Consider the following 26,881-nt stretch of genomic DNA (forward strand, 5'->3'; position numbering starts at 1 on the left):
GCTTAATTAAAAATGTGAAACATTAAAAAAATACTTGTTGTCTGATGTTATTATACTTGATTCTTTTCTGACAGCTTGCCGATGTTCACTGTGCTCAGGAAGTTTACCATTCCACTTACTTTACTGCTGGAAACCATCATACTCGGGTGATTTTTGTTTTTCCTCTCTTCCTTTGCTGTCCTCTCCCCATACGCCCACATTATTTTTACCTAGCAACTTCTCAGCATCTAGTCATCTTTACAAATAGTTGGTTTGAAGTGCTTGTTGTAATAACTTAAGGGCCAATGGTTTATTCATTTAAAAGCAGACTCCTATTTCCATGGTTTCTTAACATGTTATGAGTGGTTTTTTTTTAAAGTTATAATTTTACAATTAGACAAGTAATATGCATGTGTAGTAGAAAATTCTAAAAAAAACAATCACTGCAAAACAGATGTAAATCTGTTTTCTGAGCTGAATGGAATATACGTTGATTTTGAAATGGCAAGATATAGTTGTCCACATGTATAGTATGTGTGCTATACTATAGTAGGTGTGCAGGAGATCAGGGAAATTCATTCTGATGCAGTAATTATGATGTAACATCAGAATAAATTAATCCTTATAATGTTGATTTTAAAATTTCATGTAAAGATATTCAGGTTGACTCTAAAATGGTGATTCTTGATTTTGCTGTGGAGATTACTTAACAATGAAATTAGGATGATGGTCCAGTGTTCTAAGTTTTACTATTGAATTTTATCTTAATCTTTGGATGCTTGATAAAAGTACAAACCAACTAGACCTACCAGCAGGAGCTCTTCTGCTTATTTTTTTTTAATTGAGGGATAATTGCTTTACAGAATTTTGCTGTTTTCTGTCAAACCTCAACATGAATCAGCCATAGGTAGACATATGTCCCCTCCCTTTTGAACCTCCCTTCCATCTCCCACCCCAACCCACCCCTCTAGATACAGAGCCCCTGTTTGAGTTTTCTGAGCCACACAGCAAATTCCTGTTGGCTCTCTGTTTTACACATGGTAATGTAAGTCTCCATGTTACTCTTTCCACACATCTCACCCTCTCGTCCCCTCTCCCCATGTCCATAAGTCTGTTCTCTATGTCTGTTTCTCCACTGCTGCCCTGTAAATAAATTCTTCAGTACCATTTTTCTGGATTCCGTATATATGCATTAGAATACGATATTTATCTTTCTCTTTCTGACTTATTTCACCTCTTATACATTTCGTCCCAGCATCTCTCTAGTGAGAACAGAGAAATACATTTGTAATTAGATTAAGACAAATACTTAAGAATTAGAGTAAATTTGGTTTGATTTACTAATCCATTTAATGTGCTTTTAGTGCTCTTTTGACATAAAGCATTGTCCATTAGATTTTATGATAGCTATAAAACTGTTAACAATGTCTATTCTCAGTTTATTTAAAAGTATAATTTATATTTTTCCTCTCCTCCTCCTTTTCTTTATCTATCTACCTATCTATCCATCCACTATTTATTTATTACAGGAAACAATATTCCTTGAACATCATTGTCAGTGTCTTTGCCATCATTCTTGGTGCTTTCATAGCAGCTGGGTAAGACTTTGGACTATTTCTGCTCAATAACTCCTTTGTGTCTTTGACAACAGGCCTGGCCCTGTCCTCATTTTTCATTTTCCATCTGGTTGCAGTTGAATTGAACAGCTAAGAGACAAATCTGTTGATGTTAGTGAAACCTCCATATATTATTGTGAAAGTCAAACTGAGTTCCAAGTTGGCCAGAACGTTTTCGAGAAATATGTATAGAGAGCATTACAAGATATTAATACAGCTTTTCTTCATAAAAGGAATGAACTGTGTACTTTTATTACTGAATGTTTGTCTTCAATATAAAAATTTTACCAAGAGTTTTGAGAAGTTCTTAGGCTAAGAATATAACAGATTTATAAAGCCCTTATATGCTGATTTGTTTTAGCATCTGGTAATGCCTTAGCGGTCAGTATTTCCAAGGGTGGAATACTCTCATTAAATGTATTTGTATGTTTGGGACATGAGCCAGTACCAGTGTATGACTGCTATCTTATTCATTAATAAGCCTGACCAGGAATAAGGACTTCAAGTTTGCATCTGAAAGCAGGCACTCAGACTCCTTTTATAGCACAGTGTTTAAAGTATGTGTTCAGTTACTTTTCTTGGGTTGGAAACTTAACCCTGCTGTCTGTCAGCTCTTTCTTAACCTCTCTGGGCCTGTTTCCTCATTTATGATGCATTTAGCCATTTGTATCTGAGGCTTTTGCATCTGTGGATTTAACCAGGTGTGGATCAAAAATATATTTTTTTAATTCCAGAAAATCCCCCAAAGCAAAACTTGAATTTGCTATGTACTGGCAACTATTTACATGGTATTTACATTGTATTAAGTATTATAAGTAATCTAGAGATGATTTAAAGTATATGGGAGGGTGTACATAGATTAGGGCTTCCCTGGTGGCTCAAATCGTAAAAGAATTCACCTGCAATGCAGGGGACCCAGGTTTGATCCCTGGGTCAGGAAGATCCCCTGGAGAAGGGAATGGCTACCCACTCTAGTATTCTTGCCTGGAGAATTCCATGGACAGAGGAGCCTGGTGGGCTACAGTCCATGGGGTCAAGAGACAGACACGACTGAGTGACTAACAACAACAACAACATAGGTTGCATACAAACTTTGCACATCAATTTATATAAGGGACCTGAGCATGCACAGATTTGGGTATCTGCAAGTGGAGGGGGTAGAGGTGTGGGGTCCTGGAACCAATCCCCTGTGGATATGGAGGTACAACAGTAATGAAGAGAAAAACCTACATGAAGTGAAGGGAAGAAAGAAAAGGTTGGAGGAATTTCAGTCAAACTAGTTTCATTAACTCATTTAGAAACAAGAGTTCTGGATCATCCAAATTAATGGCATGGGCTACAGAGCCAGGATGTCTGGAACCTTATTCTAGTCTCCTCACTTACCAGCTGGATAACTAAGAACAAGCTAGTCAGCCTCCCTATGTCTCAGTTATTTTGACTGTTAAGTGCAGATTAGAATAGCACCCACCTAATACGGTCACTTGTGAGAATTAAATGAGATAATAGTGAGGCAGGATTCACTCTAATTTATGGCTGAGTTCAATAGAAACATTTTGAAGCATTTTCTGTATTCCAAGCATCATTCTGTGTGCTGAAGAATCCAGCAGTTAATAAAACAGACAAGAATTCTTGCCTTTGTGGAGTTTCCATCCTAGTAGATGGTGACAGATATTAGCAATAATAATGATGTTTATTATTGTTATATTGCAAATAGAAGGGGAAAAAGTGGAAACGGTGACATACTTTCTTTTTTTGGGCTCCAAAATCACTGTGGTTGGTTACTGCAGCAATGAAATTAAGAGATGCTTGCTCCTTGGAAGAAAAGCTATGACAAACCTAATAGCGTATTAAAAAGCAGAGACATCACTTTGCCAACAAAGGTCCATATAGTCAAAGCTGATTTTTCTAGTAGTCATGTAGCAATGTGAGAGTTGGACCATAAAGAAAGCTGAGTGCCAAAGAATTGATGCTTTCGAACTGTGGTGCTGGGGAACACTCTTGAGAGTCCCTTAGACTGCATGGACATCAAACCAGTCAATTCTAAAGGAAATCAACCCTGAATATTCATTGGAAAGATTAATGCTGAAGCTGAAGCTCCAATACTTTGGCCACATGATGCAAAGAGATGACTCATTGGAAAATACCCTGATGCTAGGAAAAATTGAAGGCGAAAGGAGAAAGGGATGGCAGAGGATGAGATAGTTAGATAGCATCACCAACTCAATGGACATGAATTTGAACAAATGCCAGGAGATAGTGAAGGACAAGGAAGCCTTGTGTGCTGTAGTCCATGCACTTGCAAAGAGTCAGACATGACTTAGCAACTGAACAACAAATTATTGTTATAAATGTGTTTAGTCCCTTACCTAGGCCAGGGTTTATTATTTGAATTTTTATCTGTAATTTCCTCTTCTCCAATTCTAGCTATGTCTGAGCTCAGTTCCCTTGAAAGCTGGCCTATTTGGTTTCAGTGCTGGTACAGACCTTAAGCAGACACACTTAGAGCCTAAGTTTTGGTCATGAAGACTTTTATTCAAACTATTTTCTTACATAAAATAGATACATAAAGTAGCTAAAAAGGGAATTGTTCTATTGAAAATGCCTTCCTCCTACAGGGCTCTGAGGTCTCCACTGGGCCTCCTCTCTTTTCTAGGTTTCTTGGAGCTCAGTTTGAAAACCACTGACTTAAAAGTCATTGAAGACTTTTACAAAAATCAGTTTATAAAAATGTAAGTCTTTGATGAGGAATAGCAGTTCAGGTACTGTATGTGTGAAGGCACAATTCCAGAAGCAGTTGGTATGAATTCAGCTCATATTTAACATATGTGATAACTCTAATGAGCTGAAGGGGTAAATAGTGCTTCCTGAAACATCTGACTTCTACCCAAGAGCCAGCTTGGAGTAGCAATTCTCCACTTTTTCTTTCCTCAGCACCCACAGAATGGATAACCTTCCTACGGGTGATGAGTGCAGTCTTAGCTGCAGGCCAGTTGTAACCCCACCATTCTTTGCTGTCACTCAAATTAATTCATCAAATGCAAGTACAGATGAGCCAGTTTGGGCTGCTATAACAAATAGTCCCCACATCTTGGTTGTTTAACATACCAAGTATATTTCCCCCCAACTCCACATACATACCAACATCAGTTAATGCCGTGGGGGTGCTCTGCCCATTGTAGCTACTCAGGGACCCAGGCTGATGGAACCTCTGCCTCAAAGGGGGTTTCCTTTCTCATCAAGAAAGGAAGAAGGCATATGGGGAATTGTACACTGGCTCTCCAGAGTTTTCCCCAGAAGTGACATGTGTTACCAAAGCAAGTCACGTGGCCAACAGCAGTTGAAACAGAATGTCTGTGAACAGCCCTAAATGACATCCCAAGGGTTAACCATGAATCTGCCCCCATTTATAACACAAGTAAATTCTTCTCAAACTTCTGTGCTTTCACAACTGGCCTAAACAGATGCTGTTGGGAATTCTTGGTCCCCCTCAAGTAGGAGATGTGAAAACTCTCAAGAATTCCCCTAAGGCTCTCTGAGGAAGTGAGTAAAAGGCTTCCTTTCCATTCCTCTGGAATCTTCCAGTTTTTGCCCATTCAACTCTTTGCCATCCTAAGATTCTTTTTTTTTTTTGGTTATACAAAATCCTTATTTTATTTACACTGTTTTACATTTTCCAGACAATTCTAGTTTAGACTCTCAGGAGCTTCCATAGACTCTTGTAACATATACCAGTCCCTTGTAGTAAGCCCATCTTTTGGGCAGGTTCTTCTTCACACTGAGCTGAGTGGGGTAGGCACGATTTGGAAAACTCTCCTTTGAGAGATTCTGTTTTTGTGATTGAACCACAGAATTCCGATTTATAATGATTTAAAATCATAATGTCACAAATATATTTGTAGGTAAGTAATACCAGTGGAAGCTTCAGGCAAAGTCTGGTTCAATTTGCATTCCAATCTTGATGCAGTTTTTGCATATTTCCCTCTTTTGGGTTAGAAATAATCTTATTTTGATACTGAAGGGGACGAGGATATGCCACTCCCAAATGTGCCACTTTGACGTAAATGTTATTTTGAGTTGAAGGCATTTGAGAATCAACAAGTGTGGGAAGAGTTCTCTGCCCTCCCCTTTAAGTCTGCCTAAAAGTAGACCATAAATTTCCCTTTGTGAAGGTGTCCCTGGTCCTCCGTCAGAAGAGGAAAGCAGTTCTTATCACCAGACACAGAGAGTTAGCATCAAGATGAGTCAGCATAAGCAGACCTTATTAAAACAACCTTATCTTCCATAAGTTTCCTTTGTATATTTCCCAGTGCCTTTTCCACAATTGATTTATTCCTTGAGGCCCACGCCCTCAGCTATGTTTATGTGGTATATAAGCTCCGTAGTCTAACCACCTCTTTGAGCTTCATTTCTTTTCTGTTTCTGTGAACTGCCGTGCATGTAAAATATTTAATACAATTTGTATTTTTTTCTCCTGTTACGCTGTCTATTGTCAATTAAATTTGCAGGCCCCCAGATACTGACCCAGAGATGGTAGAGGAAACCTCCTTGACAATACATAATTCATAAGTATATTATTCATACTTATGAATTATGATGTTTTATGAATTATGACATGGATGTGGTACTGTTTGCAAAGTCAAGTGCAGGTGATGAATCATATCTGGGCTTAGCTGTTGTTTACTCTCCTGCCTTTGCCCTATTCCCCTCAAACATGTTTATACTAGCATTGTTAATTTACAATGGAAATTGAAGAGATAGCTTCAAAGAATGGGGAGAAAGAGGCCTTAAAGGGGTTGCAGAGAAGGAAATGGACCCTGCCTTGCCTTTTTGACAGACAGGATAGTGAGGGTACTGGTGATAAAGTGACTGGGGACCAGATGGACGTGTCAGTCCCTCATTTGACCTCTTTGGCCTGTCCCTGCCCGGCTGTCCCCAGAGGACTGTACTCTGGGGATGGCCCTGTGTACTACAATAAGAAAAGCCACAGGTGGGTTGAACAAATCACTCCCCTTAGAAAAACAAGGCTCATGCTGATTTATTAGCAAAACAAGGGCTTCCTAGTCAAAGGAAGATGGTTAATGTCTGTCTGGTTTTAAGCTGTTCTGATTAAGTTGAAGCCTCCTGGTGGCCTGATTTTGTTCTTGTCTGGAGGCAGGGGAGAAGCATCAGCCATTCACCGCCACACAGGGGGAAAGTATGTCAGAGAAAAGGCAGTCTTACTAGCACTACAAATGGATTTGATCAGGGAAAAAGAAAACAGAAGGCCTCTGAGGTCAAGCTGTGAGTTTCTGATAATCATATTCCTTTGTATTCTCCCTCCCAGTTCTGACCTTGCTTTTAACTTGGAAGGCTATATTTTTGTATTCCTGAATGATATCTTCACAGCAGCAAATGGCGTTTACACCAAACAGAAAATGGACCCAAAGGTACCAGATTTTCACTCTTTTGGCTTTTTGGCTTTGTCATCTGACCCCTGAAATAACATGAAAAAATAAACTTGTAAAGCGGGCATGTAATTTAATTTACATGTTATGATCTACAGATTACGAATTTCTTTTTAATTATACTGTGCATAGGTTCTTGTTATTCCTTGTCATGCAAAATTTTGGGTGAAAATTAGGTAGGAATGGAAAAACAGGCACTATTTTGGGTGCAAAGAAAGAATGCTACATAGAAAGGGGATCATTTTGAAAGGCAAAGTAAAACTAGAAGTTTTTTACCATCACCATTAGTGATCAAGTAAAGTCAGGAATATTCTGAAAGCAGCTCTAATTTGAGTCTGGAGATGTGGGTTACAGATACAAGTATTGCTGAAAAAAGTGAAAGTGAAGGTCACTCAGTGGTGTCTGACTCTTTATGACCCTATGGACTCTAGTCCATCGGGCTCTTCTGCTCATGGAATTCTCCAGTCAAGAATACTGGAGTGGGCTGCCATTCCCTTCTCCAGGGGCTTTTCCTGACCTAGGAATCGAACCCATGTCTCCTGCATTGTAGGCAGATTCTTTACCATCTGAGCCACCAGCCTGACTGATTAATGTGACTGCACTTCTCCAAACCTCAGTTTCCTCCTCTGTGGAGTTAGATGACTGGAATGGATAAATGATCAGGCCCTTTCATGAGGGGCGGGCGGGCAGATGGGCTTTCCTCCCGTGTGGCTGCCCCTGGGTTGGAGCTCCAAACCCTTACCCCCATCCCAGCTGTGCCGGAAGCTCTGGAGGATGGGCCAGGCATATGTTCCTTTGTTCCAAGTTCTTTGTGTTGAGTGAGGATGTTTGCTTTGATGGACAGGCTTATTCCTATGAGCTGTTTTTTATCTGCACTGTATTTTTCTGTATTATCATTTATTTTTTAATGGCGGTTTTACAAAACTGGGTTTGTTGCCTTTTGAGAATCACAATATGTCACCCTGTATGGAAAGTGGTGGATGTAGTCTCTTTAATGAAAATTAAATTTATGCAAGATTGGAAACAAGATACCTGGGGTTTTAACCCTGCTATTCCTTAATAGAAGGAGCAGATGTTTTTAAGAAGTTTTGTTTATATTAACATTTTTAATGCTATTGACTTTGTTCTAGACTTCCTGTTTTGAATAGCATGCTTTAAAAAAAAAAAACCAATTAGCATGTTAAAGATTGGTGGAACCTCGGAGTCCATCCAGCTCCATCCATTTTATATCTCATTTTTTGGGTAAAACAAATTTTTTTTAAAAATCACAGTATTCTTGAAATGAAGCATTTTATTTTACACCAGAAATTTGCTAAAAATATTCAAATACAGAACTGGTCAGAATGTGTGTTCTAACTCTGCATAAGTACATGGTTGTATAAATAGCTCCAGGTGAATAAGTGGCTCCAGGAAATCTGACGCTTTATATTTCTAAAATTGAGTGGAGTTTTCTTGGCTTTTGCAGGAGTTAGGGAAATATGGAGTGCTTTTCTACAATGCCTGCTTCATGATTATCCCAACTCTTATCATTAGTGTCTCCACTGGAGACCTTCGGCAGGTAAGCTGATGACAGTCATTCATTCTTACTTAGCAGTCTTCACAATTTTAATATTTAACCTGTAGTACTCATTAAAATAAAAAGTATATAAAGGAAAGAAGTGTCTAAAGGTAACTAGGATTTCCAAAAGCAAGATATTTGATATCCTCAGTAATACCTTTGGCACTTTGCTTTCTTTGCATTTGTCTTTAAACCCCTGGGAAGTAGCAGGATGTAGTCAAAAAAGCTCTGGCCTTGAATCTTTTAGCAAGACAACAGTAACTAAAATCTGGAGTTTGAGTCTCCCTTTCCCTTTTGTTGGTATGAGGACCTTGGGAAAAGTTAATTAACATTGAAGGGGATTTTGATAGTTTAAAAAATGGATTTACTTATTTATTACCTTTATTATGGACATTTGGAAACATACACACAAAGTAAAGAATGATTTGATGAGCTCGCATGTATCCATCACACACTTCAGCACATTTTGGCATTTCACCATTCTTATTTCATCTGTTCTCATCTGCTCTCACTCCCCCTTCTTCCCCTGGAGTATTTTAAAGCTAATCCCAGACGTCATGGCATCTGCCTCTAAATATTCCAGGATCTGGAATTTTGAGAAGGTCTTGTTCTTTTGGTATTTGCCCTGTTCACTTATCTGCTGCATACCTGTCAGAGACAGGTAAATTAGCAGAAGGATATGAGGTTCAGCTGGGGCGTGGGGGTATCTCTTAGGAAGGGTGAATGTTCACCCCATAACATCCACAATGGCCACCTTGAAATGTGCTGACTCAGAAAGCTCACTTGAAGTTCATGTGAGAAACGAGGTATGTTGGGCAAAACCCTTGTCCCGTGTGGCCTGCTGGCCTCTCCCACAGATGCCCACCCCACCCCCCGCAGCAGTAGCCAGGCATTAACCCTCATTAATCCTGTTGTTGCTGGGCTGGGGTGGTATTGACAGCCCCCCACCCCTGCCACCACAGCAGACGCTGACCTACCTATGACAGCATTTCTGTATTTAGCAGCATGGTTGGGTGGTGAACACTGGTTGAGCATCAGTGCCCCTTGTTGCCCACTGGGGGTTTGAATGACTTCAGAAGGCTGCAGACTCCTGGGGACTCCTGGGGTGAATATCAGGGCTTCTTGTTCCTTCTCAGAACTATACTTTCTCCCTTTTCTAATTCCTCTCTCAGAACAAGGGAATAGTGGACTGGCTTAGTAGCAATGTCCCCAGGGGTAAACATCCATTTCCATGTGTTTATATTGAAAACTACCAAGAAACACCAGTTTTAATATAGGAGTCTCAGTTTGTGAACCTGGGCCTCACTGTTAATTCAGAATATTGGAAGTTAAAACAAGCACCCCAAGTGTCTTTATTAATAATGAACAAGGGCAGAATATCTAAAAACACAGTACTTATTTTTTAGTTACCATCAATTAAACCAATTTTGTGCCAGCAGCCTTACATAAACAAGGTGAAATTATGAGCCCTCAATGAAGTAGTCCTATTGGCTTGTCTCATTTCATTATTATAAAAATAAGTGTTTCTTTTGAGTCTCTGGAATTTATCTCTTCTGAGATTCTGATGCTTTTTATAGCTTTTCAGATATATATTTATTTCTAAAATATAAATCTAGAAACTCTTAGAACACTTGATTGAAACTAAAAGTTTATTTTGCCGTAGAAACAATGTTATGAATGGCATAGTGACCAGAAACTGAATTTTAGGTACCTTTTGAAAATAGACTGCATGTATTATGTTAATAATTTATAACAGTATTTCAATTGGAATATGTATTTCTACATTCAGTTTATTGACTTACAAACTTATAGCATGTTCCTTTCAGAAGTTGCCACCTGCTATAATTATTATTATGCAGAATTATTATACTTTCTTGTGTAATAATAAAAATAGCTAATAACTATCAAGGAACCATTCTATCAGACATTGTTTGAAACAGTGTACATGACCTATCTCATTACATTCCCACAATAGCCTGAGGAGAAGGTATTACTAATTATCCCCATTTTATATACAAGGAATCTAGGGCACAATATTTAAATAACTTTCCAAGGAAAGTAGGTGATAGATCCAAGAGGCTGTCTTGCTCTAGAAACACACCCTCTGCTGTAATCTCAGTTTTTAAATTTGTATATTGAAAGTGTTTGTTTCTTTCCTTCATATGTGAAAAAGCATGACCTATCACTGTAGCTTAGAAAGTATAACAGACCTTAGATTTTCTTCAGCTTACTCAATTCTAGTGTTCTAGGAGAATATTGTTTTCCTCTTCTGATTTCTCATGCTGGAGTATCTCAGTATTTACCCTGTCTAGCCTCTTCCATTTGATCAGTCTCTTAAGATTTCAAACAGAAGTTTCTATAGTTACCTTAGAGCCCAAGCAATGATAACTATTCTCTGAAATTCCAGATGGATCAGAGCTAAATATATAGATTTATTTAAGCATCTAAGAAAAATTATTATCAGAAAAAGATTTTTTTTCTGTAAGAGAAAGCCTCTATATGATGACAAAAATACAAAATTCATTGTTAAAAATTTGACTAACTTAAACTTGTTACATGGTAAGAGATGCCAAAAGAGATGAGATACTGTAATCCGTAATTTTAAAAAACTCTGTAGGAAAAATAGTAAGATTTTCATTGCTTTCAATTGATTGTTCTGCCCTGTGTTCACTGAATCATCATGAATTTCTTCCAGTTAGTCACTTTTAACCATGGCTGAATCCATTTTAGACTGTGAACAAAATATAACAAAGTAGTGAACTTATGTAATTAGGTGTTAGTCTGCAATATAAAATTGCATTTTATTACCAAGTTTGGTTTGATTGTTTTGAAAGTTGATTGATGAATTTGAGTGAAAGGTTAACTTCTCTTGTTAATGGAAGGAGTACTTTGATGAGTCATTTTTCCCAGTTGACTGGAAGGGTCAGAGATTCTGTTGAGACTCATGTGTGTGACTCACTGTACTCCTGGACCTTGGACTTCCACAGTCAGCAGATCTGGTAATAGCACCTTGATTCTGTTTGTGATTAACAAAGTCAGTAATGCCAGCTCCTCCTGTTAACAAATTAGGCGCCTGGAAAATAATGTGTAAACTTTCTTTAGTTAATCAAATCACTGCAGTAAGTTCAAAGTACATTTAATATATTGCAGTTGATGAATAGAAATAAATAATAGAACTTTTTTCTGATATAAGAAAATAATGAAAAATGAAAAAGATTCATACTCCAACATACTTTCATAGAAATAGTAAGTTTAAAGCAGGAAGTACTTTATTGTTACTCATTTTAAATTATTTTCTGTTTTTAAATAAGTATCATTCAATGTGATTTTTTAAAATGCCACCAGCACAGCTTCATTATTATTAAAGGAACAGAATAAAACTAAAATCTATCAGAATTGAAGTTGGCAATGAATCCAAATATTTTTTATGAAAATTACCACATAGCACTCAATGGCTTATGTGGTATCAAGAGCATACAGTTTTTATTTACTGTTTTCATAAATACTCCCAGTTCTTTGAGTAGATAAGTGTTTCCTATCTTTGGTTTGAAGTTTGGGGCATATAGTTTTCTCTTATTCCCAATTTTATTTAACTTTTCAGACACAGTGTTTTCCATAAGTTTCTGTTTTGTTTTGATCTTTTGACAATCTTGACGTAACATGTCCTGGATGTTTTCTGACCCTTTGATTGGCTTGGGTCTTGCCAGTAAGACAGATTTATATTTATTATATTTTTTATTTCAAAAGTAGTGTTAAAAAGAAGTTTTATTATGAAAACTTTCAAACCTATTAAGAAGGAAAGAGAACAGTATGCAGATCCCATGTACCCATCAACCAGGTTTGGTGGTTATCAACATTTAATGTGTATTTTTTTTGTAAGGAAGGTGGGCAAAGTATTACTCACGAAACAGTGACAGTAAAGTGTGATGAGGTTGTACTAGTCAGAGAAGAGAATTCCACTTTAATTGGCTTAAAAATTTGAACTGTAAACTTAAAGAGGATTTAGTGTTAAATCTATAAAGTTACTAAAACTTGGCTTGTAACAAAGTATTGCTAAATAGGAAGTGAATAGAAGTCATATTTAATCATGTTATTCAGCACATTCTTACATATAGTGTTGAGTCACTGTAAAATCATTTTTGGATTCAGGCAAGGGAAAAATCACGAATAAAATACTTCTTTTTATTGTTACCTATCTTTTCAAAAGGGTTAATTTTATTTTCTCACCTAGGAACTAAGAGAAGAAGCTGAGCATTAAACTTCTCTACCAGCTCCTTTACCCCAGTTACTTGATTGGTTTGTAAATAGGAAACAATAGTTTACTTGTTCATGATACTTTTAAGCATTTATAAATTCTTTTTTTTTTTTTCTTGGCTGCTCTTAGTTTCCTGACCAGGGATGGAACTTGGGCCCCGGCAGTGAGAGTGCTGAGTCCTGGCTACTGGACCATCAGGGAATTCCCCTTCCACCCTTTTCCTTTTGTGCAAATTCTTGAAATAGTTTGTGAACTTAAAAGTTTTCTTAGTCTTGCCAACATTATTAATTTTATAATAAACTTTCTTTTAAGATTATTAAAAGGTGAACACAACCTTGATTTTATGACCAGAAATTAGTAAAAATTTAAAAATAACCACAGCAATAATAGCTGTCATTTTGTTCTTGCCACCTGCCAGGTTCTAAACAGTTTCATTAAATCCTCACATTGACCTTTGAGGCAGTTTTTAAAATAATAATTCCCATTTTGTGAAATGAGCCTCAGGTTCAGAGAAGAAAAGTAATTTGCCCCATGTCTCACAGCTGATATTACCCAGGAGTTTTGAAACTGTATTTTTCTGTTTGTGAAAGTGGAATTTGTACTAGAGTGTGCAAATTGATAAAACCAGTATTATTACTCTAACCATTAGTTTTCTTTGCTTTTTTTTTAACAATAGGCTACTGAGTTCAATCAATGGAAGAATGTTCTGTTTATCATACAGTTTCTTCTTTCCTGTTTTTTGGGGTAAGAAGCCATAGATAAGAAGAAGCTTTGGTCTGTGGTATCTCTTGATAAGTCAAATCAAAATGTACATTCTCTCTGCTTTGTCAAAATCCCTTAGCCTGTGCTTCTCCAGCTTTTTCTGAGACGTAGCCCTGTAGCTGCCCTGGAGAAGGAAATGGCAACCCACTCCAGTACTCCTGCCTGGAAAATCCCATGGATTAGGGAGCCTGGCAGGCTACAGTCCATGGGGTCACAAAGAGTTGGACATGACTGAGCAACTTCACAAAGCCCTATAGCAGAGGAGTGGATCAGAACCCATGACCTCCAAAATATGATGTTGCCTATTGATTTCTGAAAGTGAGTTTGAAATAAAGTCAGCTCCCCTATCACATTCAAATGTGTTTTTTGCCTTTGTCCCAATATCCCGAGTTTCCCAAGATTCTCACCTCACATAAATATGTGGAAATAACCGTTTTCTGTAGTGCTGTACCTGTTATATTCAGGGTGTTTTCTAAGGAGATTTGCCCAGGCCATTGTCCAATAATTTTAGGCTTTTGTTCTTAAAATTTTCCTCAGGTGTATCATTCTGTTGAGGGGCCTTGCAGCTTGTGTCTTTTTATATGTTCCCGAAACTTGAAAATTCCCTTTCATTAATAGATAATACATAATTTAAAAGCTGCAAAAGGATGCACAGGGGAACATAAGCTACCCTCCATTCTTCCCTGCCTTGTGGCGCTCACTGAAGTTTTCCTCTTTAGAAGTTTTGACGAGACTTCCTCTCCACTGCTTGAAGTCTTTGAAGTATCCTTCCTGGGCTTCCATGTACATGCAAGCACCTGTGTCTTACTCCATGAGGAAGGGTCTTTGAATGACTGATTACTTGTCAAAAGATTATTCCTGTGAAGAAAAATGAATTTCCCCTTATTATTTTTTTTTATTACTAGTACTACAATTTTCATTGTTGTGTAGATGGACTGAGACAACTCACGATCTCTTTGATCAACACTCTGCAATTCTTAAACTCAATCTTACTTGCAGTACTGTAGTCTCATACAGTAAAAGTGTTTATGTATATTTTCCAGCTCAGTAATTCTTTCTTTAGCTGTGTCTGATTTAATGTTTAAATTAAAGTTTAAATGTAACTATTTCTTGGAGTTTTAAAAAAATTTATAGTTTATTGAGGTATAGTTGATGTGCAATAATATATAATGGCAACACACTCCTGTATTCTTGCCAAGAGAATCCCATGGACAGAGGAGCCTGGTAGGCTATATAGTCCATGAGGTCGCAAAGAGTCAGACATGACTTAGTGACTAAACAACAGCAATTATATATGTTTCAGGTATACAGCATAGTGATTCACGGTTTTTAAAGGTTATAGTCCTCCATTTATAGATATTATGAAGTATTGGATATATTCCCTGTGTTGTAGTATATATCCTTATAGATTATTTTATACATAGCAGCTTGTATGTCCCCTATTCCTTTCTCGCTCCTCCCCGCTGGAGTTTTTGATTTTAACAATTTTATTTGTAAAAGTTCCACAGTTTTTTTAAATTTAATCTGTTCAGTCATGATATTCTTTTGTTGGTTATCTTTGTGACTATCTTTTATTTCTTTAAATATTACACACATAGCTATTCTGTATCTGATGATTCCAATATCTGCAGTTATTGAGAATCTAAATATATAGGTTGTTGACTCAATATGTGTTTGTGAATGTCATTATGATTTGTTTTCTCGGCTATTTGGTGACCTGTGATTTGTAAGCATATGATTCAATCTTAATCGTTAAGATTCATCTTAATTAATCACAATTTTGTGGACCAAAATTAGGAATTTGAGAAACTTTCCTGAATGGACAGATTGTTTTTAGTCTTGTTGGTAGCCAGGGGTGCTCCTGACTTGGACCACTCAGGCCTTTTTGAGGGTCTGGGCTAGTGGGCTAGTGTCTCTTCTCATTTGAGGTTTGGCCCCGGGCTCAGGCCCAGAGAGTGTTGTTTTGCAGTGGCCTCTGCCCTGATGTACTCTGATCCTGTACCCAGCTTCTCCTGTTTTCAAAGGAGGGATTTTGGGCAACCTCTTGTGCCTCTTTCAAAACCAGTATTCTCTCAAATAATGTGTTCTTTCCAGGCATTGGTTGTTTGGCAGTGGTGAGTACTAAGTGCTCCCGGTACTTAGGCAGCCATTGTTGAATGCTTAACCATAGTAAGATATTTATATCCCAGTCGCTGACTGAGAACAAATAATTTTGGAAAAAATCTACTAGCCTGTGTTTGTGAGTTACTCTTTGTCAATTACCTTCCCCCCATTCCAAATAATAAAAAATTGAGCTCATATCACACAGACTCTGACTGGTACCTTTCCTTCCCTAAGCCTATGTTCACCTATATGTAAACAGTAGAGTCAAGTTTTAGTTTTGTCTTGTGTCATTAGAAACTTGATGAGATACTGCTTTTTTTTTTTCACTTGAGCTTTACTGTGTAGCCATTACATTCAGAAAATCAAGAAACAAACCCTTTGATGTCAGCTATCTGCAGTGAGAGGTGGGGTAGGCAGTGCCTGGATGTGAGTTGGCAACTTCTGGGGCTTCTTTGTCAGAATCTTGACCCCATCTGTCTACAACTTTATACATTTTTTTCCAGTTAATAGTGTGCTTCCTAGAAAACAAAGATGCTCTTGATAAATATTCTTAATTATTATTTTATCAGTAGTCATTTTGCAAGTAAAATCTAATAAAGCCATAGTAATTAGAAATAATCAGTAAGTGATAAAAACAATATTTCAGATTCTACAACTTTAAAGATGAAAATTAGGTAAGTCTCAGTTTTTTGGAGAAGAAAATGGTGATCCACTGCAGTACTCTTGCCTGGGAAATCCAATGGACAGAGGAGCCTGGCAGGCTACAGTCCATGGGGTTAAAAAAGAGTCAGACATGATTTGGTGACTAAGCAACAGTTTTTAAAGGGAGTCTTTTGAGGACATCAATCTAACAGTTTGATGCCTCTCCTCTGGAATCAGACGGCCTGGATTTGAATCCTGGCTTTACCGCTTTTTAGTTCTGAGTCTGTGAACTAATTATTTACTCTCTTTGAACCTGATGTTTCCCAGTCGTATGACTACTACTGAGTTTTCCAAATTTGCTGGCATATTGAGTGCAGCATTTTAACAGCATCATCTTTTAGAATTGTAAATAACTCAGCTGGAATTCCATCACCTTCATTGGCTTTGTTCATAGTAATGCTTCCTAAGGCCCACTTGAGTTCACACTCCAGGATGTTGGATCTAGGTGAGTGACCACACCATCATGGTTATGCAGGTCATTAGGACCTTTTTGTATAGTTCTTGTCTGTATTCTTGCCACCTCTTCTTAATCTCTTCTGCTTCTGTTAGGTCCATACCAGTTCTGTCCTGTATTTTGCACATCTTCGTATCAATCCCCTATTTTCTTGAGAAGATCTCTAGTCTTTTCCATTCTATTTTTTCCCTCTATTTCTTTGCATTGTTCACTTATGAAGTCTTTCTCCTTGCTATTCTTTGGAATTCTGTATTCAGCTGGGTATATCTCTCCATTTCTCCTTTCCCTTTTACTTTTCTCCTTTTCCCGGCTATTTGTAAGATCTCTTCAGACAGCCAATTTGCTTTATTGCATTTCTTTTTCTTGGGGATGGTTTTGGTCACTGCCTCCTATACAATATTATGAACCTCCGTCCATAGTTCTTCAGGCACTCCATCAGATCTAATCAAACCACTAGGCAATTCAGGTATGACCTAAATCAAATCACTTATGATTCAGTTCAGTTCAGTTGTTCAGTCGTGTCTGACTGTTTGCAAGCCCATGAACTGCAGCACATGTCTATGCAGCACATGTCCTCTGTCCATCACCAACTCCCGGAGTCCACCCAAACCCATGTCTATTGAGTTGGTGATACCATCCAACCATTTCATCCTCTGTTGTCCCCTTCTCCTCCTGCCCTCAATCTTTCCCAGCATCAGGGTCTTTTCAAATGAGTCAGCTCTTTGCATCAGGTGGTCAAAGTGTTGAAGTTTCAGCTTCAACATCAGTCCTACCAGTGAACACCCAGGACTGATCTCCTTTAGGATGGACTGGTTGGATCTCCTTGCAGTCCAAGGGACTCTCAAGAGTTTTCTTCAACACCACAGTTCAAAAGCATAAATTCTTAGGTGCTCAGCTTTCTTCACAGTCCAACTCTCACATCCATACATGACCACTGGAAAAACCATAGCCTTGACCAGATGGACCTTTGTTGACAAAGTAATGTCTCTGCTTTTTAATATGCTGTCTAGGTTGGTCATAACTTTCCTTCCAAGGAGTAAGCATCTTTTAACTTCATGGCTGCAATCACCATCTGCAGTGATTTTGGAGCCCAGAGAAATAAAGTCAGCCACTGTTTCCATTGTTTCCCCATCTATTTGCCGTGAAGTGATGGGACAAGATGCCATGATCTTAGTTTTCTTAATGTTGAGCTTTAAGCCAACTTTTTCACTCTCCTCTTTCACCTTCATCAAGAGACTCTTTAGTTCTTCACTTTCTGCCATAAGGGTGGTGTCATCTGCATATCTGAGGTTATTGATATTTCTCCTGGCAATCTTGATTCCAGCTTGTGCTTCCTCCCTCCCAGCGTTTCTCATGATGTACTCAGCATATAAGTTAAGTAAATAGGGTGACAATATACAGCCTTGATGTACCTCTGTACCTATTTGGAACCAGTCTATTGTTCCATGTCCAGTTCTAACTGTTGCTTCCTGATCTGCATATGGATTTCTCAAGAGGCAGGTCAGGTGGTCTGGTATTCCCATCTCTTTCAGAATTTTCCACAGTTTAATGTGATCCACACAGTCACAGGCTTTGGCATAGTCAATAAAGCAGAAATAGATATTTTTCTGGAACTCTCTCTTTTTCGATGTTCCAGCTGATTTTGGCAATTTGATCACTGGTTCCTCTGCCTTTTTATTAGTTCTTCTATTATGTCTACTTCATCTTCAGTCATCAAGTTTTAAGTCTGAAACTGCTTTAGAAGAAAACTTCTATTTTGTCATGGTGCATTTTTCAGAATGCCGCTTTCTTATAGTTTCTCACTCAGAGGACACTATGATCAGATCATTTGCTTCTTGGCAGTAATACAAACCATTGTAAGCTTCTGAGCACATCCTTGGTTTTCAGAGCAGCTGGCACTGGGCTCAGACTGTCCCTTCGCTTTGGTTCAAGCTCAAGGAGCTGCAGGATTAATGTGTGCGCGTTCCAACCCTTGACTCCAGAGACCTTTGTCAGTTTCTTTCTTATTTTCACTGCTTTCAAGTTTGCGTTTCCAACTTGCTTTTTCTGACCACCAAACATCTATCCAGAGTTGAAAATGTAATTTAAAAACGCTAACACTTTGAAAATGTACATTAAGAAGCCAACAGAATGGTGAAAAGGGCAGCTTTTTCTTTTGAGCTATGGTTAAGGATTCAGCTTTAAGGAATGCTATTTGTAATCAAGAATTTGTAAATAAAGCTTACGATGAAGTGAAATTGCATCAGGCAGGTAAACCGGATTGTGGCAGCCATGATAATTTAACACAGGCAAAGGTAAAATAAGACTGAAATTTAAGTAGACAAACTAGATTTTAAAAAGCTAGCTCTGCTGGTCTTTTTAATCTTGCCCAGAAGTGACAGGTTCTGGTTTGTTCACACCAGCAGCTGGCACCAGCCCCAAGGCCCTGGAGGCAATTATTTAACTCTGTTTCTGCCCTAGTAGCAGCCTCTCTGATGGACTTCCCTGGTGGCTGAGTCAGTAAAGGCCTAAATGTCCCTGTGTCCACCTGCAACACAGGAGACACAGGTTTGATCCCTGGATTGGGAAGATCCCCTGGAGGAGGGCATGGCAACCCACTCCAGTATTCTTGCCTGGAGAATCTCATGGACAGAGGAGCCTGGCAGGCTACAGTCCACAGGCTTGCAAAGAGCCGGAAACAACTGAAGCGACCGAGCATGCACACAGCAGCCTCTTTGATCTCACTGAAGCAGTAGTATGTTCCTTAATAGAAATACAAGTGTATCTGTTTTCCCTGCTCACAGTATAAAAAATGTTCTATTCTTTGAAACTTCACTGATACTGCCAAGATGTAGGGTCCGAGACAAGACAATTCTGCTGATTGCTTGGGCACTGGAGTGACAGAACCTTCAAAGAGTTTAGATATCCCCATCATTGCCCAACAAACCACATCCTAGTGTGAACTCAGTGCTCCAGGAAAATGGGCCATGTTTATCCCATGACTTTGGCTTCCCTGGCACACCACTGAGGTCTGGGGTAAGAGTGACTTCTTACTAGAGTTGGGCAAGATGAGGGTACGTGAAGTTCTTTGAAATCTGGAATGAGAGAGTGATGTGCTTGGTTATCATTGTGATTAGTGGAAGGAGTGTGGAAGTGGCCCTTTATTACTCAAACATTCGTGTTGGATTTCTATATATGCTTGTATGTGGAATAGTAATCAACAACAAGATGTAAACAAGGCCATTTAGGTTCTGCTTGTGACTGCCAGCAGTGTGCCATCCAACTTTGGGTTAGTCAGTTATTTTTTGTTTTATTTTTCAGAAACAGGAAGAAACCTTTGAGCAGGGGTTCTGGTCCAGGGGTTTCCACATGAGCACCTCCAATCCCTCGGGGCCCTATAAACACCAGCTGGTATCTGTTGTCTGAATAAATGTATCTTGTATATGTGCCATCATTTTTCAGATGTACACAGATGATAAGTCTTATTTTAAAAGTATGGAATGGCAGAAAGCTACTGAGAATTCAGCAGTGCTTTTAAATGTCTTTTCATTTTATTAATTCATAGATGCTAAAATCAAAACTATCATGTGAAGACTGATATTTCTGGTGTTAAAAGTGGTTTCCTAAAAAAAAAAGAAAAAAAAAAAAAGTGGTTTCCTTTGCACTGAGTTAATGGAGGGTCTTTTAGTTCAGAATCTTGGTCTTAGCCAAAGGACTGTATAGGTCCTTTGCATATAGAAAACTATTATATTTCTTAGAAAATTTTAATATACTCCTTTGGGCCTAGTCATTTTATATAATAGTTACTCTCTCTGCCAACATCTGTTGGATCATAGAAAAAGCAAGAGAATTCTAGAAAAACATCTGCTTCATTGACTATCCTAAAGCCTTTCACTGTGTTGATCACAACAAACTGTGGAAAACTCTTAAAGAGATGGGAATACCAGACCACCTTATCTGTCTCCCGAGAAACCTGTATGCAGGTCAAGAAGGAACAGTTATAATTGGACATGGAACAACAGACTGGTTCCAAATGGGGAAAGGGGTACATCAAGGTTGAATATTGTCACCCTGCTCATTTAACTTCTATGCAGATTACATCATGTGAAATGCTGGGCTGCATGAGTCAGAAGTGGGAATCAAGATTGCCGGGAGAAAAATAAAAAACCTCAGATATGCAGATGATACTACTCTAATGGCAGAAAACAAAGAAGAACTAAAGAGCCTCTTGATGAAGATGAAAGAGGAGAGTGAAAAGCTGGCTTAAAACTCAACATTCAAAAAACTAAGATCATGGCATCTGGTCCCATCACTTCATGGCAAATAGATGGGGAAACAGTGAAAACAGACATACTTTGTTTCCTTGGGCTCCAAAATCACTGTGGATGGTGACTGCAGCCATGAAAGAAAAGCTATGCTCCTTGGAAGAAAAGCTATGACAAACCTAGACAGTGTATTAGAAAGCAGAGAAATCAGTTTGGTGACAAAGGTCTGCCTAGTCAAAGCTATGGTTTTTCCAGTAGTCACATATGGATGTGAGAGTTGGACCATAAAGAAGGCTGAGCGCCGAAGAACTGATGCTTTTGAACTGTGATGCTGGAGAACTCTTCAGAGTCCCTTGAACTGCAAGGAGATCAAACTAGTCAATCCTAGAGGAAATAAACCCTGAATATTCACTGGAAGAACTGATGCTGAAGCTGAAGCCCCATTACTTTGGCCACCTGATATGAAGCTAGAAAAAGACTCTGAGACTGGGAAAGATTGAGGGCAGGAGGAGAAGGGGGCAACAGAGGATGAGATGGTTGGATGGCATCACCGACTCAATGGACATGAGTTTGAGTTAACTTCGGGAGATAGTGAAAGACAGGGAAGCCTGGCGTGCTGCAGTCCGTGGGATCACAAAGAGTCGGGCAGGACTTAGCGACTGAACAACAACAACAACAAAAATGCAGCCTGTCTGTCTCAGAAAGTGGCTGTTCCTGTATCAGACGCCATCTGGCACTTAGGAGAACTGCTGCTAATTCGGATTTCCCCCCGGAGGCTGGAGACAGGGACCCCTCCCCTCACTCAGCCCAGCTGGTGGGTGAGTGTCCTAGTGGCCCACATTCATGGTAGATGGACATTGGCCAAGGTGGTTTCACTAAAATTTGGAATGGAGAAAACATTGCACGTTTGGAATCCTGGATTAGGAAATTTTAAGCAAAACTGGAACATAAAGAACATCCATGGTTGTCTTGGGGATAATGCTGCACTCCAGTTTAGGAAGCCTGCAAGAAGCTTTTCTGTGTCCTGGACACTGGGTTGGGCCCCTCCCAGGAGTTGTGATTTCTGTTATTAGACTCTTAGCTCCTCCAGGGCAGATGCTGTGGCTTATATGCTCTTACTACCTAGGCCCAGAAAAGCAGGCAACAAACAACATCGGGTTGATTTTTTAATCTTTTTATTATGCACGCTTTGGATTATTTATAGCTGCCTGGGACTATAAATTAATGTTGAATTTACTAAAGCTGTAAAAAAAACCTTGGATTTTCTAAGCCAATTTATAAATACTCTTGCTTTATTTATAAAATTAGTAATTTTTGTATTAATATAAGAATACTTTCATTATTTGGTTAATGGTTTAAGTCAAGTGGTTGAAATCTCCTAAACAACTTACTGTAAATCAGTCTCATAACTTAGTGAATTAAAAAAAAATTAAACATCTTAAATGTGATTTACAAATGTAATTTACCTGATTTTTTTCCTAACAATTCCAAGGTCATAAGACCCTAGAGAAGCTGATGGGCCAGGTTGTTTTAAAACCTAGAAACTCTTTGAAATCTAGTAAACCAAACTTGGCAATGTGGTAAACCACCTTCTGTTAAACATCAGAATACTGTGTGTAGACTTAGATTTTCGTATTCTTTTCAAGTGAAAATTGACAATTTAACATAGATTTCAGATTTCAGATACAACAAAAGTCAAGATGTTAGATTCTCTCACTTGTCAAATTGTTGTAATTACCTTAATAACAAAGACATACATTATTCTGAAGATTACAAAATTTATTTGTAATTGAGTTTATTCCATAACTTAGTATAAAAACTTGATGTATATTATCTCTAATATTTTTTTCTCTGTCATCCTTGGTAATGAACATATTCAGGCTAAAAACAGTTATTGTGTTGCATATTGTGATCTAGATTCTGTTGTTAACAATCAGAAATTTGGACCTGGGCCTGAAACTAGTAGGTACATTGCCCCAGAGGGAGTCTCCCTAATGCCTGGGGCCTGAGCCCTTTCTTAGAGTACAGTTCCCAAGCTAGGATTTAGCTTTAAAATCCAACACATCTTATGTCCTCTGTATCTTTCCAGTTTCATTCTCAACCAGTTTTAATGGTAACCTCTTTCAACATTTAATCGTCTGATTCCAGTGGATGAAATTTTGCACCCTACTTAGGTTACACCTAATTTTCTTTACTACTTGAATGAAATGAATGTATTTCTTTACTTTTGATTGGATTCTTCTTTCTTTTCTGTGTATGTGTATATATATTTTCTTCTCTGATGCCTGGTCATGATTCTGTAGTCATTTTGTTGACCAGTGTTGGACATACTGGTCAATGCTGAATACCTGTTGAATTAACTTTGGTAGTAGGGTACAGGAGTATTATAGGCATATGGAACCCATTATTTAAATCTTCTTAGTCCAAAGCTAGCAATCGTTCAGCAGCTTTCTCTGCTAACACCAGTGTTTCTCAGAACTAGCTGCACGTTAGAATCATCCGCAGATCTTTGATATGGCACATGTCTAGGGTCCCACCTCAAACCAGATGAAGGAGACTATCAGGCATCATGGTGTTACAAGTACATCAGGTGATTCTGATCCACAGAGAGGATTGAAAGCTGTTAAGTGAAAGAGTTCAGATCATTTAAAAAATCTTATTGTCTTTACGCCCCTTTTGTGGAAACACTGATGGGAAATGCACAGATAAAATGAAAAGGACACGTAAGGTAGAAAGTTTGGCTAATGCACGACTAGACCATTTTCCTGTAAAAAGTTGAAGTAAGTAAGGAGATGTTGTAAGATGTAGGTTTTAAAATCTTCATCATATGTTTTTCTTTTTTATTTGTTTAAAACAGCTGTGTTTAAATGCTTGCTGACTCTTCACTCAGGTGTTTGCTTCCTTGCCGCAGGTTTCTGTTGATGTACTCCACAGTTTTGTGTAGCTATTACAATTCAGCCCTGACGACGGCGGTGGTTGGAGCCATCAAGGTAAGTGGTTGAAGGCTTGAAATACACACCCGAATTGGGGAATTGACTGTTTAATTTTATTGCTGTTATTATCCGTGGTATAGTAAGAATGGAGGCTTGTGATATTTTCAGCTATGCTTGGGTAATCCCTTCTTACATTTTCTAATCTTTTAATCCACAAGACAGAGGGAAGACCTGCTAATTTATAGGTTGTTGTTCTGTTACTCAGTTGTGTCCGACTCTTTGCAACACCATGGACTGCAGCACGCCAGGCTGCCCTGTCCTTCACTGTCTCCTGGAGTTTGCTCAAACTCATGTCCGTTGAGTTGATGATGCTATCCAACCATCTCATCCTCTGTAACTTTTAAATTGGGGATGGAAGGAAGGGATGGTCTGGGAAAACCAAGTAAAATAGCTGAAAAAATTACAAATTTCTGTGACAAGATACAGTGTGATCTACATTTTGATTTTCTGGGAAAATATTGCTGAGTAAGGGAGTCCTTATAAAGAACTGTTTTCAGTCTAGATCTGTATAAGGTGATTAACTCTGGGATTGGTGTATATGCCGTGTGTGTGTGGATACAGCATTTGCGTACACACACTAATGAATTGGAGGGTGAGGCATTCTAAATTCTGTCCTGCAGTTGCTTTGTGTTTCTATTCACATGAGCTTCTATGAGGAATGAGTGCTTCATCAGTAGACTTATCTTTTGGCTACCCAAAGACCTTTGACAATATACTGGACAGAGTACTGCTTAGAATTTGTCAGCTGTCTTAATCAGTTTACGTTTAGGACTAATATGATTAAAATTCCCCACCCAGTGATGATAAAGAGATGAGATCTGAAAAGCTGATTACAACCCAACTCTTACATCTTTTTTCTGGTATAGTATGTGGAAGAAGGTATGGATGATGCAGTTCTGTGATTATAGTGCTATAGTTGACTTCATTTTCTTTATAAAGCCATATGTTATAGTTTTTATTCACATATTCAATATTCCATGAATCCCTGCTATATGCAAATCCTTTTGAAAAGTAACTAAAATATTTCATCTCAGATTTCACCATATATATGTATTTCCCCCCCAAATCCTTTACTTCTAAGATCACTAATGCTCTCTTTTTGCAGAATGTATCCGTGGCCTACATTGGAATGTTAGTAGGTGGAGACTACATTTTCTCTGTGTTAAACTTTGTAGGGTTAAATATTTGGTAAGTGGGATTTTTAAATGAATTCATCTTAGTAACATGAATTTTAAAAGCCTGATTAATATGTTTTAAGTGAAAGAACAGGAGGTATTTTGATGTTACAATTCCTAGGATAAATTTTACTTGAAATATTCAGTTCATCTTTTTTTATGACATACTTGCTCATGTGGTTAATGGGGATGTGTGTAATGAAAATTCAGAGTTGAGATCTGAATTTAATTCATGTGTCCTCCTCACAGATAAGACCCTACATTGTGGTCTTCCTTTTGTGAATGGGCCTCACTAAATCTGTGCTCCATCAAAGCACATGTGTTAAAGATGTTGGGAGGAGTGATTAAGATACTTTTGAAAGGCATTTTGGGGTCTCAGAGGTAGGACACCATTTTAGGATAATAGTATATTGTTTATTCCAATAATAAGTGAAAGTGAAGTCGCTCAGTTGTGTGCGACTCTTTGCGACCCTATGGACCGTAGCCCACCAGGCTCCTCCATCCATGGAATTTTCTAGGCAAGAGTACTGGAGTGGGTTGCCGTTTCCTTCTCCAGGGGATCTTCCCAACCCAGGAATCGAACCTGGGTCTCCCGCATTGTGGGTAGGCGCTTTACCGTCTGAGCCACCAGGGAATCCCCATTCCAATAATAACTAGGTGTTTATTTCTCTCCAAGTTTATGTATTAGATTTGACCTGCTCTTTTTCTGCTGCCAAAGATTTGTAAATAAGAGGGCTAATTCTCATCAATTAATCCACATATTTGAGGAAGTAAAACAGGGGGTTCGATAATTTCCTTCACATTCGGCTGACTGCATTGTAAATCAACTATACTTCAACAAAATTTGAAAAAAGAAATAAGTAGCCAAAGTATAAAAAAATTAGGCTGATTATATTTATCAAGAGTATAACTGTTGATGGTACCACCTATGGAATTTATTTTTACTGTTTTTTCCTTCTTTCAGCATGGCAGGAGGCTTGAGATATTCCTTCTTAACTCTAGGCAGCCAATTAAAACCTAAACAACCTGTGGATGAAGAAAACATCTGTCAAGATTTGAAGGTCTAGAACCTGGGGCACAATTGCAGACTGGCTTGCAGACTGTGGGGAGGGGGGAATATTCCCAGCTGTTTTGGCTGTGGCACTCGCCCCTCTGGTTAAGGCACAACAGGAATGTCTGCAAGATGCAAAGTGAATCTACCTCATGTGCTGCAGAAGGAGCCGTCATCAACCCTGAGAAACCTACGCGGGCAAAGCCTTACCAGCTGAAAGTGAATCTTTTCAAACAACTGGTGAAAGGGGTCATTTCCAAGGCACTTGCGGGGCCCACACACCTGTGTGCCCTCCCAGGTATCCAAAGAGCTTCAGAGGCGGTAAAAGGCCAATGCTGTTGAGGGTGCTTCTCAGCACCTTGGCCTTAATTTCAAAGGTCCCAGCCAAAGCAAAGTGCCAGTGAGAACATATTTTTGGTTTAAGCAGACATGTCTTCATTTTAGTAAAGTCAACCACTTAACTGCCAGTAAAGTTGTTAGCTTTGATTTGATCTTATATGTTGGTATCTTCACAATCATCAAAGTAAAATAAAAAATAATTTATA

At 38.5% G+C, this 26,881-nt stretch overlaps 1 protein-coding gene across 4 annotated transcripts in view; it reads left to right on the forward strand.

Moving 5' to 3' along the window:
* The window catches only part of SLC35D2 (solute carrier family 35 member D2), a 52,684-nt gene extending 25,803 nt beyond the window's left edge, over nt 1-26,881 (forward strand). For 2 of the 4 annotated variants that reach the window (XM_061163667.1, XM_061163670.1), the window contains exons 5-12: nt 75-146; nt 1,509-1,577; nt 6,919-7,021; nt 8,505-8,597; nt 13,529-13,596; nt 24,029-24,107; nt 25,216-25,298; nt 26,250-26,881. In XM_061163667.1, the coding sequence (XP_061019650.1) occupies nt 75-146; nt 1,509-1,577; nt 6,919-7,021; nt 8,505-8,597; nt 13,529-13,596; nt 24,029-24,107; nt 25,216-25,298; nt 26,250-26,352 (670 nt within the window). In that variant the 3' untranslated portion in view covers nt 26,353-26,881. The remainder of the gene's footprint in view (nt 1-74; nt 147-1,508; nt 1,578-6,918; nt 7,022-8,504; nt 8,598-13,528; nt 13,597-24,028; nt 24,108-25,215; nt 25,299-26,249) is intronic. The other 2 variants (XM_061163669.1, XM_061163668.1) reach the window with 2 other exon arrangements.

Source organism: Dama dama, chromosome 16 (assembly GCF_033118175.1).
Source record: "Dama dama isolate Ldn47 chromosome 16, ASM3311817v1, whole genome shotgun sequence".
Lineage (NCBI taxonomy): Eukaryota > Metazoa > Chordata > Mammalia > Artiodactyla > Cervidae > Dama > Dama dama.